Below are 17206 nucleotides of genomic sequence, written 5' to 3' on the forward strand. Positions count from 1 at the left end.
AGCGTGCATTTACAGGGCACGGAGCACCGCGGGAAGCAAACAATACTGTCCAAAAGATTGCATGTACGAGCACGTCCGCTGTAGGGCAATTCAGGAGAGAGAGAGCAATATCTCGCCCTTTGTTGCTTATTCCCTCTACCTTCCAAGGGGAGGGGGTGGGTATCATCTGGCCTGAGAGGTGTTGCTGCTGCTGCTGCTGCTGGACTGGACTGAAATGGATGATCGACCGTCAACATTAGCTGCTGGCTCGGACTGAACCCCAGACCAGACGTCCCATATGCATAGGTACATTCCCACGTCTACTACGGTAAGAACTGGGATAAACGCGCAAAGCAGCCAAAGGGAGGGCTCCAGAGAAAGAAACCAAACAACAACCAGACCCAAGCTCGACAAGCAGCAGCAGCAGGCCCGTGATGCACTGCGCAGGGGACACGTCAAGGGGAACCCGCAGCCGCGTAGCCGCTTCCTACAACGAAAGCTCGGAGCGCCGTATGACCCCTTTCCGGGTCGATCTTTCAAAATGTCCAGGCTAGAAAGGCGCGTCTGCGGCACAGCGGCGCGGGAAAGGGGGGGGGGGGGATAAACGACGTTAGAACGGTGACCATTCATGGGACGGGAACAGGCTGGGCTTGACGGACGACCAAGAGGATCGCCACCAACCGCGGACGTGCATGGTGAGGGAATCACCACACCTTTTTTGCTTTGCCTCAGCACGGGGAGCAGTCTAATCTCGGGCCGTGTTACGGTTTCCGGTCATGGTTATTACGGTTACCCTCCTCCTCATCATCCTCCCCTTCGAAGGAATGAGGAGACGTTTGAAAGACAGCACACGGGATTGGGAAAGCAATACAGCAGCGGGCGCAGAGGACGTTGGGCTTGGAATTTCACCACTGACAACGTGAACCGTTCAGCCCGCGCCGTCCGCCCGCTATCCGCCGTTGACGGGATGTGAAAGTCTCGTTGGCCCGGGTTCTTCTTTGGGGGTTGCTAACTTGCTGCTGCCGCGTCGCTTCGGCTTGTTGCCGTGTGGCTGCTGACTATTGGAACGTATGGAAATGCCACCACACAGACACACACGCGCCTTACATCTCCCGCCAATCACTCCTTACGTCGCCAGCCCTGTAAACGTTGCCATGACACTAAGGCTTCTAGACTCCAGGTTCGAAGCATGGAGTCATTGATTGTGGCGCCTGCGGCCGCGGTAATTGGGGACATGTAAGGGCGTTGGGATGGGACCTTTTGACAATCTAGGCTTTCTTCCCAAGACTGCCTCTGGTTGCCAACTGCCTAGGAGGCATGGCAGAGATTCGAAGAGGAACAACTAAACCAGAAACGATGGTAAAAGAAAGAGAGGTATGGATGGCATACGGGATACGGATGGAGGCCATCGGAATTCTTGGCCCCCACCCTCAACTTGAACGAGACCCCCCTTCCACTTCCTCTGAAAGACCGAGCCAGTTGGAGGCAGGGCATATTGGCAAAACAGGCAGGCAAGTAAAAGTGGATGAGGCTATATCCTGCGAATACCGCGGCCGGCAGTGAGACTTGTGACTGGAAAAGGCCAATGGGCCGAAACCCAGACGAGGTCGAAGGACCCTCTTGACGAGCGAAGATTTGCGAGCACGATCGCACCTTGTGGGCTGTCACATTTTTTTCTGCTCTCTGCTGGCCTTACAGGCCTGCAGATGACAGAAAATGGCTGATAGGGGGAGGGTGGAAGGTTGGAAGGTGGAAGTATAACTCCGTCCGGCTCTCTCGCGTGTCTGCGGGTGGTGGATTCTCTACTTCACCGCTGCATATCACGAGCCTCTCTGCGGAGCATCCATCCATCTTCATGTATCGAGTACGGAGTACACGCCCCTCTTGTGTGCTTGATCATCGCCAACGAGTGTCTCGTGCTGAGTGATTTTGCCTCTAGGGCTAACGACTCGAGTTTTGTCCTGAAGCATTTCAGCGGAGTCTATCATCGTATAAGGCAGGCTAAGCAGGAGGAGAAGGAGCGGCAGCAGCGATATAGGAGAGCAACGTGGATGCGTAATGAGATGTCTGCAGGAGGAGAGCGAAAAGAGGCGGGGACCGGACTTATGGTGGTTGACGTGCTGGTCACTTTTCCGACACACCCATGGCCATGCGTTGGTGATCACCCAAGTGATCTCTGGTACGGCAGCCACGGAGCGCATATGCGGCGTCTTCCATACGGATACTTCCATTTTGCCCCATTCCCTTTCTTCGTAGGTAAGAAGGAGGTGGTGTCAAGGATCTTCACAGAGATGGGGGGCCAAAATGCCTAGGCACAAGGTGCGAAGGGGGCCTCCTGCGGAGTAGACGCTCTCCGGCTCCTTTGGCTTTGTGGGCATCGCGCCATATTACCTGTGCCAAGCGGGAATGAACGTTAACTTCCTGTAGGAGGCGAGCCTTGGACCGTCGGGGTGCCACGATGCCTGGGTTCTTAGTGGGTGCCGACAGAGGGGAGCCCACGGGAGATCTCGAGGCGTGAGCCCACGAAGTCGGCCAACGAGGACGCGTTCTCCCCAATATACGAAAGGGTGGAGTGGGCAGCTTTGAACGCTAGACCGGCCGAGATCGTGTAGAGAGAATTGGGCGGGACAGAGTTGATGTCAGTACGCATGGATGGTACTGGGCTTACGAAGTTACGGCGAGTTGGTTTCATCTATCTGCTGGAATGAAGGTTGGATGAAGGGCTCGAAGGATGCTGATCGTCACTTGTTTCGTTCTTGGAAGAAGAAGAGTAACTTCCAGGAGATACCCAGACTTCACCCCTTCCCCCCTCCAAGTGGACTTTGTATGACAGCATGCGCGGTGGACGGCAGACTCCAGACTGCTGGATCCGCTCGGTCAGGTTGTGTTGGACCAGGAAGCCAGGACCATGTAAAGCCCATTATTCAGTTCCCTCGGAGGGTTTTTGTCACCGCGATGTATCTCGCCGTTCCCACCCACTGAACATGCTCATCTCCCCTCGTCAAATATTGAGTTTCCTTCGGTATTATGCCTTCGGGGAATCGGGAAGACGCCTGCGATTTGCAAGATCCTGGGAAATGATCCTCTGAATCGCGGCACCTCACAGCTTACCCCCCTGACAGTCCCACGATTTTCGATATGTATGCAAGCACAGCCTCGCTGCCTCTTTCTTGCTTGCCAGGGTAATATGGAGAGGGGAGCAGCAGCAGTACTCGGTACGCCGAATCGAGGTTGAGCTCGACTCGGAGGCCCTCCCGTTTGTGTCATGAAACCTGCCTCTGCGTCTCCTCTTCCTTTTCTCGGTCAATAGTTGTGATCGTATTTCTAGGTGGGTTGCGTAGTACGTATCGTGGACGCAACGCTTCTGCGAGCCCACAAACGGTCATGGAAAACGTGTCTCTGCTGGGATCACCCCTTTCTCTTTGAAATCCCGGGCTACTCGTCGAGTAGGGGGATGGCTGGATAGGATATGTGGACTGTGTGGACTGGGTTTTTCTTGATATGCATCCACTGAAGCTAAGGCAGTTCCCTGCGAATAGAGTTTACAGAGGCAGATACGTTGAGAGTTCGTTATGTGAGCCGTCTCCTCTTGGGATCTTTTTCTGCTCGCCCGTCACCATTTGACGTACGACTCCAATTTTTACCCAACCTTTGTCCGGTGTCCAAGATGCCTTGTTCCCAGTTGCTAGGAAGGAGGGCCCCAGATGCTCGGTACTGACGGAGCCTCGCCCGCGATGAACGACGTCAAGGTAATTATTCAGGACGGTGATCGGTGGGACTTGGCAGTTGAGACCCCAGTGCCGTGTAACGTCAAGCACACCGATGAGAGACGGCATCAGGGGGTGCGTTGTGTTTTTGCTTTTTGGATGGGGATGAAAAAGGCCAAGAGGGCAGGGGAAGAAGACCCAAGACCACGATGCAGTTGTCGATTTGGGGATGGGTTGATAGAGCCTAGAGGGGGGCCCCAGTATGCATGCTCTTCTGCTTTGGTCTCGAAGAGATGCTTCTCCCACTCGGAGCCGGTTTTTTGTCAGCAAGGACCATTGAGCAATATCCGGAACTCGCCCGACAATTCGGAACAGATGGACTCGTGCTGATGCTTCTGCTTCTGCTTGATGCTTGTGCTTGGTATGGAGTACTGATGCAGCGGTACTGGTAGTGCACCAGCCTCCGTTGAGTGTGCCTTGCCTCGCATATCGTACCCTCTCGATATTGAATGGGACCCTCGTGAGTTGCCCTTTCTTGCAAGCTGCATGTTTCCGTCTCAGCCCTCGGGCATTGACCCTTGAGTCGACCCAACCGCTCCGAGGGATGTCACACATTCAACCTGCGTCGTTGCCCATGAGTAGCGAGCCGCTGGTATAGAGTCGCAATATTGAGATACACCAGAAGCCCCGTTCGCCGGACGAGAAGCCCATTCCTGACGTTGTTATTGCTCTTTTTTTTTTGAGTCCGTCTTGGGTCAGATAGCTGTCAAAAAAAGCAAACCGGAACGCCGGTGTATTCTTTCGACTCTTAACAGAAAGCCGATATAGGGACCACATGCAGGGGTCCGGGGACCGGCTTAGCAGCAAAGGGCTCATTTCGCCAGTCCGCCTGCATTCCTGTTGACAGGGCTGGAGGTGAGGGGGATATCCCTTCTGAGAAATTCCCAAACGGTCGTCTAGCCTCAATGAATGGAGGCAGGGAAGATCCTTTTCTCGAGCCATGTGGCTTGCGAGTCATCAACTTTCCAACTCCTCTGAATTGTCGTATTGCGCTCCCCCGCAAGGCCCGCTTGCGGCCGACTCGTCGAGATGAGGCAGGGCCTCTGCTATGCGGATTTGCATGTCTGTCGGACGCGTATTTTTCATTGGGGGTATTCGTAACTTCGTAAGGAGTAGATCATTGATAACTGAAGGGGGAGGTACTTTTTGATGATATTGCACAGGGCGCAGGGCGGCAAATGCAGTAGCATGGAAGTCCGTCCGCCTCCCCGAGCCTGGACGGCCTGCAGACTTTGCCGGCAGTGGATGAAATTCCCATTGCTCTCGGGACGTGTAGATGGACCAACAACCATTCCCTTTTGACAGGCAAACAATACCGTACTTTACCGGACTTAATGTGTGATGCGAACCAATGGACCCATGGTCTCTGGACCGCTCGCCTTGGTACCGGTCTTCCTATCCCCGGCCGATGCGGCAAACTTTGACCGGGAGCAGCAGTAGCAGGAGCAGCAACGCCTCCGAGATGCAGAGACCGAGGTACGGATATCGTAGCTGGACCCGATCTATGAGACCATGGTGACATACGAGCTAAGCTCGCAGCGTGCTCCCTGTCTGTCTCCTTCCGGCTTGCGCGTTGAGCAGGATGGGGAAGAACCTATCCAAAGGATGACTGACCAGCGTTGCCGGGGTCTGTTCGGTGGTCTGGTGTTGCACTGCAGGCTGCCCGACAGCCCATCTTGCATCTTGGCTGTCGACGGGCTGCTGCTGCTGCTGCTGCTCACTCACTTGGTGGCTATAGCTCCTGGGGGGACGCAGCACCGAGGACGGCATAGAGGCACATGGGTGATGAAGCCTCGAGCTTCTTGATGACGGGCGCAGCGCCATTCGACGCGAGGGTTGGTTGTAGTTGAACGGTACAAGCGCGTGCGTGCCATTTGCTGGCTTTTCCATCAATCCCAGCAACGGCATTCCACGGTGAGAAGCATGTGCTGGTCATCGACGTGGCTTTCGTTGCATCTTGCTGCATCCTTCAGCCGCCTGCCACCCCCCATGTTCCCGTTCAACGGCAGCTTTGAATGAGACCCTCCCCCCAGCTCATTCTCGGTCGAGATCTGCCCCTGTGGCATGGGGGACACCAGTCAGCATGGCTCAGAAATTGAGAATTGACATGCTGTGAGCCTGTGACGGAGATTTGAACGCGTACAACAATTATGAAATGGAAATGAATAAAAGAGCCTAAAGATACAGTCAGGGGAAACCTCGAAAGGTGAGCCATTGTCGTTGGCGTTGCAGGGCTGCGAGACAAACTGTTCAAGAAAAAGCAAAATAAACAACGAGAAACATTATTGGACATCGCATCCCGGACATTGTCCAGATTGGGCAATCTCATCGCATTGACAGGTTTGCTGGGCGTTATTAATAGAAATTTGAGAGAAAAGTCCAGGCTTCTGAATCGTTCAACCCGCAGCGCCCGTTGCGTGAACATGGGAGAAAAGACAAAAAGCAGTAAAAGAAGAACATTTGCAGTCAGACCAAATGATGGCGGTTTCAAAATCATGATTCTGTAAGGGCGAAAGGTTATCATTAGTCTGGAGGAAGAGACAACATGTCGTCGACTGGAATGTTTTCTGTCCACCAAGCGACGTTGGAGAGATGAGCGGCTAGGCTCTAGTAGGGAGAGGACTGGGGGTGCCTCATCGAGGAGGTGTGTGTCTGTGTGTCACTGAGCTACTCAAAGTGTGGCTGGTGCATTTTGTTTCCCAAACCCAAAAGAGAAGAGCCCCCCAAAGCCCAAAGCCCCAGGGGCAAGGCGGAAGCACGAGAGGAAGACTAACGGCCAGAGTCAGGCCATGATGACGCCTGGAGGCTTTGAACGAGATTTAAACAAGCACAGCCAGACGGCGGAAGAATAAGAAAACGGTAAAGAGTGACAGCGCCGCAGCGCCCATCCCGACCCTACGTGCTCGTGCGTGCCTACTTTGACGTCCTGATGGGCGATCTCTTGAAGGGGTGGGAGACGGGGCGTGGGAGTGCTGCCAGGGGCGATTTGCAGTTCAGCGTTCTCGACTGGCCTAGAAACCCTGGTAAGGAGGAGAAAAGCCAAGGAGGATTCGTCGACGAGGGCCACAGATCTGGTAATCCAATCCCGTAGTGGAGAGAAGAGAGAGAGAGCGAGAGACAAAGATGGGTAGATGCAGATGGCCAGAATCGGCAACTTGGTTGGGTCAGTAGTCAGCCGACGGGCGAGAGATAGAGAACACAACATCCAGAGCAGTTCCAAACTTCCAAAGAGGCCTGCGAGATGGGCAGCAAAAGCGCCCCTAGTCAACGAATGATCTTGATCCATCTCTTCTCAACAAGGGGCCCTACTTTTTCCTCTAGCGTGATGGGTAAAGAACGGGTTTCCGGGTATCCAAGCAAGACTAGCCAGCCCATTCGACCACGGTTCTTTAATGCTCATCTAGCACGCTTTCAGAAGAGGTTGCATCTCTTCGCGTGGTGGTTCTTCTCGGGTCGTCCAGTCAAGAAAGAGTGTGTTGGCAGGGCAGGGGAAATCCTGGTTGATCGTCGCGGAGGCTGGAGATCACAGGATTGTCCCGTGGGCCTCTGCTTTTCTGTTCTATCCCGTACCCAAGTGCCAGGTCTTCTTCACACCCCTTGGATCCGGCCGTGTGCGTAGGGAACTTTCGGGAGGATTCGAGAGAGGCGTCCAATGGGATGACCCACCGGGAAGAGGGAAGGGAAGCAGAGAACACGGTGCTGGGAGGGAGGGGAAGGGGGGGGCATGTAGATGAAGCAGGGTAGGTTTACCTACTGTGCCGTCTATTCACTATCATCTGGAAAGGTTCATGTCGGTTCAATTTAGGATCAATTGAATTTCATTCGAGAGAACGTAGGCTGCAGTAGATACCTGGGAAAACCAAGCTACAGCTCCTGTAGTCGGAAGTTTGTGTGATGTGGCTTTGGGAGAGCGGCGGTTCAATTTCTCTAAATCTCTCAGACTAAGGGACGCCGTAGATGATGCCCGGCCGCCACAGCTCTAGCCGAAACTCTCGGTTAGCCGTCTTTCCAATCCGCACAAATCTGACGCTTCTTTTGGGGCCGAAGCGAGATCTAATCGAGATTGTCCGCGTCAGTCGCAGGAGGCACTAGCCAGCTTATTAAGTTACGAGAGTTGAATTACCAAATCTCTCGAGATGGGCCATCTTCAATGCTGCCAGCTTGCCATGGGCAGAAGCCTCGGCCCTCAGGGCTTACGATGGTAGGAGCTGGCTCCGATTGCGAATTGCCAATGGACTTATTCCCAAGCGGCCGTCGTTTCTCGGGGCATGGGGAGCAAGCTCTGGCCTGTGCTTGTTCTTCCCATCTTAATCTTCCCCCACTCTCGGAAATCTCAATGTGGTCGAAGGACTGGGCAAGTAGGGGGATCCAGGGGTGGTTTGTCGTTCCATAGATGTTCTAGGGGCTTAGCCAAAGGAGATAAGTTGCTTTGATCGAGCGTTGAAAGCGAAGAGTCTCGACTCTGAACAACAGGAAATGATTTACGGGGCGAGGCCGGGCGACGAACAGTAGGATAAACTAGAGCCTGTTTCTGCAATTGAAGACACATTTCTCGTGGTCTTCAAAATGTTTTGCTATGTTTGTTTGAGGTTTGAGCCTCATTTCCCCTTCAGCTAGTGGCATTCTCTCCTTCACGCCGTTTCCGTCATAATTCTCTCGTTTGGAACTCTCGACTCTGGTTGAGCGATTAAGAAAGTGTGAAGATGGATGGTGATAGTGGAGCCAGCACAACAGACTTTGGGACCGGTTCTCAAAAAGCAAGCTGATGGGATGAGAGCCAAGGGTTGGGCTTGGGCGGATGGCCCCCCCTGTGCTGATCGACAGATCCTCTCGACGCCCTCGTCCACGTCTGGGTCCCGCCATCCCAATCAGCGTCCCTGCCGCACTTGAAAGGAACCTGCCGCGGAGAGAGGCCAGAGAAGGATCTGGTCACGCCCGTTGCACCGGTACCAGCCATGGGGTTCATTGGCCCAGACACGCGCTGGCGGCGGGCGACATCATCGATCCCATTATACTTATTACACTTTCCAGTACAGGGTCACAGGGCCCCTTGGGACGTTAGTGTAGGCAACGATTTGCTAGTATCTCGAAATCAAAGTTTCGAGACACCTTCATACGAGGGACCAGATTTGACTTTAGGTGGTAGTAATAGAGACGGCGTCCTGCACCTAGGGTTTATGTTCGCGAACAGTTGCTCCGATTCCGAGCACTTCGGAAACTACCGCCCTCGTCGTCGTTAAAAAAGTGCCGAGTGGCTTTGCTGCAAACGAGGCTGCCGGCGTGTTACTACGACGAAACCTACTAGAATAGTGCGCGACGCCCAGGCGGTCGGCAGTTGCGTAGTGTCTTTACAGCTCGTGTCCGCCATGAGTGATTAGCATGTTGGCCATGTGCTGCAGGGCTGGAATTTTTGTGTTTGTGATCACTGGTGAGACTTTACATAATGATTCTGGAGCTACTGCGGCGCGAGTTGATGTGCTTCACTGCTCTTATGTTCGAATACGGATATATGTGTGTGATGGGGGGCAAAGTATCAAGAAACATGACGCAAACAGGATTGAGCCTTGTCTTACTGCCATTCGCCTCTTCCCAGCCATCAGTTTATACTTACATACGGATACACAGTACATCTTGGCCCGTTCGTTTCTGCACAAACTGACCCTTCTCACCCCTAGTGAATGAGCGGGTCGGTGATGGATGATCTGCAATTGGCAATGAAAAAGCAGGTAGGGGCCGAGGAATCGGATTCGCGACCGGCATTGAATTGTCCTTGAGGGCTGAAGCACAACCCGTACCAAAACACACACATCGGTCGGCTGCCCGTTCCGTGACACCGCTCGTGCTTCAGGGACGATCTTGTATGCGCCAAGCAGCGCACATGGCACATTATGAGTTGCAAGACAGGCAGCTGCCATTGTTTGACTTTAGAGTTGATTGATGATTGACAGCAGATGGTATCCGGATGACATTTCCTCCGCAGGAGCCAAGTGTTCGCGGGGTTGGTATCCCAAACATTGATTTGGCGGATGAGACTTGAGAACGCGTACGTATACTAGATAATGAAGATGATGATGATAATAACAACAACAACAACAACAATAATAATCATGGCGGTGATGTATGTAGGCGGTGACACCCCATGCTCTGTTATGGATGAGGAGGTCCTGCGGCCCCCATCGTCGACATCGACAACAATACATACGCCCAATGGAGTGAGAATCGCCTCATGTATCCACGACCGTCGAATTGTCCTGGAATTCTCCGGATGATCTTGCAAGTTGCAATTGAAGACTCACGACCGGGGGTTGCCCAGGAGGACGCAGTGCCGGCTGCAACGACATCATCGGCCGTCATGGTTGGATCAACTTCCCGTCCGGGTGCGTGGGTTTTTCTTCGAGATCGGCACGACGGTACCCAGCCAGAGGTAGCGGCGCCGCGGCAGACAACGTGCTCAACCTGCGCTGCTGCTGACCAAGGTTTACCAAGAGAGTGTTTTTGGGACAATACCCGAGGCACTCGAAGACGATCGCCGCGCGGGCACCGCGTTAGTGCCCTTCGGTTAGAGGTAGTCTTGGACAAGGGGGGTGGGTTGATGGTCGAGGGGGAACCAGCCCAGCCCAAGGTCCAGCCCTTCCCGGAGATTGGTCGGTGACAGGTGAGAGCTGGAAGACAAGATTGGCCCGGGCCCATTGTTAAAGGCCAATGTCTAAAGGCGAATTACCTACCTAGAGGGGCACAGTTGATCTCATTCACAGATCTGCTGGCGTGGATGATGACCGCTCGTACAAGTTACATCGGGGCGAGCTGTACCGTGGTCCGAGTCCCCGTCTTCAGGCTTCAAGTCTCGAAAAGCCTAAAGGATGGACGATTTACCTACCACGTTCCATCAGTACATACGAATAGCCGGATTGCAAACACAAAAAAAGCCCGGTGTTTGGTTTGGATAGGCGTCCATTCAGCGGTAGCGGTTGGACGGGTACATCTGCCACCCACCCTCTTCACCTGGGCTGGCTGCGTATACTATCGTACGGCCTGCCGCTCTCAGTCTAGGGAATCCGAGAAGAGGGCTATATGGGGTGTGCTCCCATATGACGATACCGGTACAATCAGAAAAAAAGAGGCTCCGAAGTACGACCGCTTCGCGCCGTAGGGTACCCCATACTGCAGGGTCGACACGCAGCAGCTTTGCATGCGCGCGGGGGACGGACGACGACAAAGTGAAGGGATACGTCGATACGAAAGGTCTGGCGGACGCCACGCGCTGCACCCGATCTGGATGGACGCCGTTTCGTTTGGCACCAGCTAAGCTCAGGCAAGCCTAGGGAGCTTGTTGCTACCTTACCCTTTGCTAGCCGTGCCTAGGTAGCTAGACCTATCGCTCACCCGCGGAACACCTTGTCCACACGAGCAGCAGGAGGGAGAGAGAGGCACAGAGAGGCACAGAGAGGGAGACAGATCTGACTGATCCCAGGAAGTTGCCGTTTTGACAGGATACGGCGGAGGAGGTGGACGGACATGCTGGGGTTGAGAGGATGCCCAGGCTCGCGCTAGCAGAGCTTCAAAGCCCGAGGACCTGGATCAGTTCAAAGCCCGATCACGGGACTTGCGGCCCATGTCTTTTGAATGGGGAACGTCCTTCTCGTGCTTTTCCGACGACATGGGACCACGGGAGCAGGGCAGAGGAGAGATCGTCGCTCGCCCGTCGTGAGGATCGTGACCGAAGGACACGAGAAGCGGGATCTGACGCTGGGGTTGTGAGAGTTGGAGAGTGACGGGGGCAGAATAATTCCGTCGAAACAAATTGGCCTCTCCAAGGTTTTACGATTTCAGGCGGGTGCTGAGTCGTTGGCAGATGGCCGTCAAGCATAGCCAAAGTATAAAAAGAATAATCAAGAAAATAAAGGAACAACGGAGTACAAGGGACGTAGGCGTGGGCGGCCGGCCTCCCGGCGATCTGCAGCCGCTGCAAGGCTCACGAACTATCTACGAACCGCTTCAATCTTTGCGTGTCGCTCTCAAAGTTTATCGTCTGGCGTTCATTTCCCAAGTCGAGGGTCCGAGATGCTGCTCAGCCACACGAGATTGAGGTGAATCACGTAACTTCGGGGGGTCAACCATTACCACGGACGGCCAAGAGACTATCGTGATGTTGGATTCTCGCACATCGCGATCCTCTCTCTCCCCACGGCGGGGGGGACAACCAGCTGCTGCCGATTGGTGAATGAACGAGATGTTACACCGATGGGAGATGGAGATTGGGGGGTCATCCCACAACGGTGAGCAACAACGCGCTCGCTGCAGCGGGACTTTCATCCGCAAGCATGGTCCAGCAGGGCAGAACAGGGTTGAAGTGAGCAGACTCTCATTCGTAGAGAGAGGCATCGCTCAGCATACTGAGCATAGCACTGATACCCTCAGATGCGGACGGACTACGATAGAGTGTGTGGACGGGCTCATCGTTGCATTGTGTCGGCCAGCGGCCCAGCAATGTGCAAGTGCCAGTCGCAAGCAAGGCGTTGGCAACCACTAAAGGATTCCATGGTGGTTCTGGTGTGAGTCTAGCGTGCTTCGCGACGGAACAGACAACTTGTTCGGTGTTAGCACGCGGCATAGCGGTAGCCATTCCATTTCGTTTCTGGTGATGGCTTCGTCTGGGAACATGGGCCATGGACACCGGTGGTGGGAAAAAGCAAGCAACGGCCGGGCGGTTCCTCCTCTAAGCCACGCAAGCCTCACAAGTCCTCTCGTCACATACGGCCCGTCTACGTCTACTAACATAGTGTGGACCGAGGGAGAAAGTCTTCACTGGCGGCGGGGACGCTCCAACTAAGACTCTCGCTCCCAGCTATACTAGACGCACCAAAGGTGTTCATGTCTCTCTCTCTGTCTCTGCTTCTTCACGTGCTAGGACGCTAAAGTCGTTCGCGAAGTTTGACACGGAGACACTAGACGACGCCGTCGCCAGCCATTTTCTCAAGCGAAGTCTGAAGTCTGCACTTTGTCTCAACGTTCCCCCGTTTGCCCGTTTCCCCGTTCCCCGAGCCTTGCAAGCGTACCAAGGCAAGCAAGCCTCAAGCCTCTCGGGGGTCTGGGGAGGGTATTACGTGGTCGTCGTTTCTCCAAGTGCCATGCCAAGTTGTCGTCAAGTCTCAGGGAGGCTCTTCTGTCACAGGGCAGCGCACATGGCAAAATGCAGAGTTGCAGACATGCAAAATGCAAACGGGAATGCAAATGCTATCAGTGTCGTCGCAGACGCAGACACAGACACAGACACCCACTCCGAAACTCTCTGATCAACAACAACCACTCACTTCCAAAGACTGGTATCCATGCACCCACATGAATGAGGAGGGAGGAAACTTGCTGCCATAAGCATATTAAAGCAGTGGCATAACATCAGAGCGACCGGAGCTGTCACGGCGGAAGACTTGGGACGACATCGGCGGGACAAGACGTGACGGAGCCTGTCATTTGGTCTTTGGCAAGCAATAACGGACGAGTCACCGCTTCATCCGAAGCCATTCTGTTGCACAATTGTGCCTGAGAAGCTCTCGGAACTTGAGGCCTTCTTCATGCCTTGGCCCTCACATGGAAGGGATTCCCCAACCCCCCTTGAGTCTTGACCCCGGGCCTTTCCCAGGAACTCCGTTGCCGTTCCGTCTGCATCCCATTCCCAAACCCTTTTCCTCCCATCTTTCTCGACCCTCGTCTCCAGGTCGATCACGGACCCCTTCCTCATGAACCAGGGTCGTAGGAGCCAGAGAGAGGCAGAGGCACCTTGGAGTGGACAAGGTATGTGCGAGACATCATGGCCGGGGCCGGGGTGGGATCAAATGTTTAGGGAAAGCAAGCACCAGGCCAAGACGATGACCACACAACACACATGCGCACATCCATGGGCCGTTCAAACTCAGAGAGCGAGAATCCGAGCAGAGAGGGCAGAAGGAGAGAGAGAGCCGACACCAAAGACCAGACTTGTTCTCTTCCTCCCCTGTGACCCTATCCTTGCAAGGTTCAAGCCACCCTGCGCAAGCGAGGGGGGCTTTCCTGGCGCCCGAGCTAAACTGAAGATCATATTGAAATTAGCCTTTGTTTCCGACTGTCTGTTTCCCTGCCCCCCCCCCCCCCTTCTCTTGCACCCCCTTCACACATCTCACATTCCTCACACCCTCATGCCATGCCAATATGGAGTCTTTCCCCCTCCTCCTCCAAGAAACAGTATCCCGGCGCCCCTGATGCCCCATTCCCCTATCGATGCCGTGCCGTCTCTTTGACGCCGCCGCCGTCCGATCCCCTCGCAAAAAGCCCACAACCAAGATGGGGGGAAAAGACAAGATGGAGAGATACTGTCAGAGCACACCAACCCAACAGCAACAAGCAGCAAAGCAGGGCCCAATAGAGGAGGCTAACGAGTCGCTGACAGCTACCTTCAAACTTGACGTGCGTAACCCTTTCGCACGGCCGCCGCTGCAAGCGATGTCGACGACGCCGAACCTAGCGGCAGACGCCAGACCAGGAGCTTTGCGGCGACTGCGGGAGAGCTTCGCTCGCGGCTTTTCCATGGGTGCCACAAAGCCAACCGCCCCGAGTCGAGTCGGGCTGCAGTGACGAACTCTATCTAGCGGTGCGTTGCGTTGTGTTGAATTGTGATCATATGGGATCTCTGGGGCCGACTTGCCTGGGCTGAACTCAACTTTGAACAGTTTCTGCTCCATTTCCAATTCGGACTGATGCCCGACCCGAAAGCCTGGCGGACGGTCAATCCTTCACCACACTGATTTTCGTGGCTAAATTGTGAATGGTCAAAATGCCACTCTGGGATGCCACTCTGGCACTCAGTACTAGTTGTGTCGGCATCGCCAAGCGGCAACTGCCTGAAGGTTGCAACGCACACGACACAAAGTTGAGAGTTGTCTGAAGTTGTCAAAAAAAAAGTTATCGTCCAGAGTTGACCGGCTGTTGCCGTTGCACAAACCGGCTCTTCACATGAGTTGACGCAACGCAACGCAACGTCTTGGGAGCTGTTTCTCTATTTTTCATCCCGATGACTCCGCATGAGATGCCAAGAGCAGGCCGTTTTCCCAGCCCGTCAACCCTTTTTTATCATTAAGCTTGTCTTGAGAGCAACGTGATGAGCGTCAATCAAAACAACATCCGGCCAGAATGCTTGCCACTCCTGCCTCTCAACCCTGTAGCAAATCCGGAATATTGTTGCAATTAATGTCCCATGATCTGGGAAGGGGTTCTTCCGGGCCCCTGTGTATTGGTATTCGTATGCCCCCCCACGGATGCGAGGCCGAACATCATAGTAGCATAGAAACAACTCATTATGCTGGGAAGAGCCGTTGAGACAAGATTGGGATCATCTCGCGTCGTCGGCAGATTGAGCGAAGTTTGGATCCGACAATCTGCATCATGGGCAACTTGCCATTCCAACACTTCAGGACGATTCTGGAACAAAGACACCAGTCATCCGAACATGGGACCTAGCACGGCACGTTGAAGCACCGTGTCCCCCTCCCTCCTCTTTCTGAAGTCTCGCAGCCTTGGGATGACGTTCTGGCATCTGCACATTCGAGGCAGAAGCGACGAACGGCATAAGATCACCTCGACAATCCGGTCGCAGCACAGGGCTGGCAGGGTCTGATGAAGCTCTTGGGGCGTCACACGCCGCACGCCCCCCGACGTCAATCAGGCACAGAGTCGTTGCTCGTCTCAAGTGCGTGCGTGTGTGCGGAGCAGTGTGTGTCTGTGGTGCGTGCCCACGGCTGGCAACCCCAGTCCACGAACACCACGGTCCATAACGAACATCTCTCCCTCTCTCTCTCTCTCTCTCTCTCTCTCTCTCTCCCGTCGTGGCTCTTGACCTTCTTCCCTTCTACACCAACCCCTCGGGCCTCCGTCCCAAACACACAAGCCTTCATGACAGGACAGGGGTGAGGCATCCCAGACTGCCCCATCCTCGGAACGGGAGCAAGATCCAGATTAGGAAATGGTGGCCCGAGTGGTGCCATGCATAACAGCACTGGATTCGGATTAGCCCTTGCTAGGCTAGCGGCCCACGCACCACGGCCGTGGAAGGGGGGAGCCGGGGAGGCGTGGCCAAGGGTGTGCCGGCAGCTTGAGAGTTTGTGAGTTCAGAGAGACAGAGAGAGAGAACGAGAAGAGTAAGAGGGCGTGTGGCCAAGATATGTAGGGGACTCCCTCAGTACATTCCCGTGTGGGAGAAGGAGGAAGAGGCGTTCAGAGCAGGGCCCTAACGAACAGCCAGGACACACGGCTGGGGTACGTTCTTGGACAACAGACCCTGCCGTTGCATAAACCAGTGACCGTTTGACCTCAGCGATCCATTGACGTTGATCCCAGACGGGGTCAGTCGCCCTCGATCTCACCCGCAATCCCGGCTACTGCTGCCAGCCAGCCAGCAACACGGATACACCCATTACCTACTGCTCCCATGTATCCGTACTGCGTAGAAGTACGGATACACTACGACTCTTTTCTTTCTGCCCACGCCAGACTCGAGATCGTTGTTGTTATGATTATGGTTCAGGCACACAACCAGCATCGCTCAGGATCCCCCCGATGCACCCCCAAGTAAGAGAACCGTCCACATACCCTTGCCCCGTCATCCCAATATCCAGGAGGCGCTATAGCCAGGCTACAGATACATCGAGAGACAGGCCATCGTGCTCGCGCTTCTCTCACTCTCTTTCCTGTCTCTGCTACTTGCTAGTTCCTGCCTGTTGTCTTCCTCTTCCTCCTCTCCTCCCCTCCCCTCCCCTCCTCCCTCTTCACGGCCCCCGGTCTCATCTACCTAGTACCGATGACCCCGTCCTCCTCCCCTTGTCGTTAAACCTCGCAGTACGACTGAGTAGTACGTACCCCATAGATGACCCAAGACGAGGACCTTGGACTGACCCTTGCTTCGCTACCATCAGAATCACACACCCCCGTCGTCGCCGCCTTTCGTCTGGTCCCAGGCCTGGCGTAACGGTCCCAAGACTTATCCCACTCTCTCTGCCTCTGACCCACACACAATTTGTGACAGGCGATTGTGGCATCTCATCGTCCAGGGATCATCGTGTGGATTTACGCTTGATCACCCATTCCACTCTGCTTCGGGAGATCTGATATACCTGCCTCCCCCATCTGCCACCTCTACTCCATCCACCCACCAACAAGCTTCTTTCACCAGGCCATTTCATACTTAAACTACCCACCCTCCCCTTCCCCCTCATCAACTTGGAATCTCGAATAACTCCTGAAGCAAAATCAATCTCTAGTATCCAGCTGGCACTTGGGGCTAATCACTACTCTACATCTAATACCTGTTGTGTTAATATTCAACGACCTACCACCATCACCATCACATCAACCACATCTTTCATCAACTCATCGACGACAAGACCGAAGCCAACTACAAGGAGAAAAGGATCAACTACACCACGCAACCAGCA

At 54.4% G+C, this 17206-nt stretch overlaps 5 protein-coding genes across 5 annotated transcripts; 1 reads left to right on the top strand and 4 right to left on the bottom strand.

The window, feature by feature from the left end:
• Positions 1-4009: 4009 nt before the first annotated feature.
• On the bottom strand, positions 4010-4234 carry CTAM01_09639 (uncharacterized protein; the record flags this gene model as incomplete). Its single annotated transcript, XM_060525657.1, has 1 exon — positions 4010-4234. The coding sequence occupies one exon, from the start codon at positions 4232-4234 to the stop codon at positions 4010-4012; it is 225 nt and encodes a 74-aa protein (XP_060379726.1).
• Positions 4235-4828: 594 nt separating this feature from the next.
• CTAM01_09640 (uncharacterized protein) lies at positions 4829-5038 on the bottom strand (the record flags this gene model as incomplete). Its single annotated transcript, XM_060525658.1, has 1 exon — positions 4829-5038. The coding sequence occupies one exon, from the start codon at positions 5036-5038 to the stop codon at positions 4829-4831; it is 210 nt and encodes a 69-aa protein (XP_060379727.1).
• A 235-nt stretch (positions 5039-5273) lies between these two features.
• Positions 5274-5570, bottom strand: CTAM01_09641 (uncharacterized protein; the record flags this gene model as incomplete). Its single annotated transcript, XM_060525659.1, has 1 exon — positions 5274-5570. The coding sequence occupies one exon, from the start codon at positions 5568-5570 to the stop codon at positions 5274-5276; it is 297 nt and encodes a 98-aa protein (XP_060379728.1).
• Positions 5571-5745: 175 nt separating this feature from the next.
• On the bottom strand, positions 5746-6270 carry CTAM01_09642 (uncharacterized protein; the record flags this gene model as incomplete). The annotated part of the gene is made up of 1 exon (XM_060525660.1): positions 5746-6270. One exon carries the CDS (start codon positions 6268-6270, stop codon positions 5746-5748), a length of 525 nt encoding a protein of 174 aa, XP_060379729.1.
• A 7730-nt stretch (positions 6271-14000) lies between these two features.
• Positions 14001-14354, top strand: CTAM01_09643 (uncharacterized protein; the record flags this gene model as incomplete). Its single annotated transcript, XM_060525661.1, has 1 exon — positions 14001-14354. The coding sequence occupies one exon, from the start codon at positions 14001-14003 to the stop codon at positions 14352-14354; it is 354 nt and encodes a 117-aa protein (XP_060379730.1).
• Between the last annotated feature and the right edge of the window lie 2852 nt (positions 14355-17206).

This window comes from Colletotrichum tamarilloi (assembly GCF_030869305.1).
Source record: "Colletotrichum tamarilloi strain Tom-12 chromosome Unknown Scaffold_39.1, whole genome shotgun sequence".
Lineage (NCBI taxonomy): Eukaryota > Fungi > Ascomycota > Sordariomycetes > Glomerellales > Glomerellaceae > Colletotrichum > Colletotrichum tamarilloi.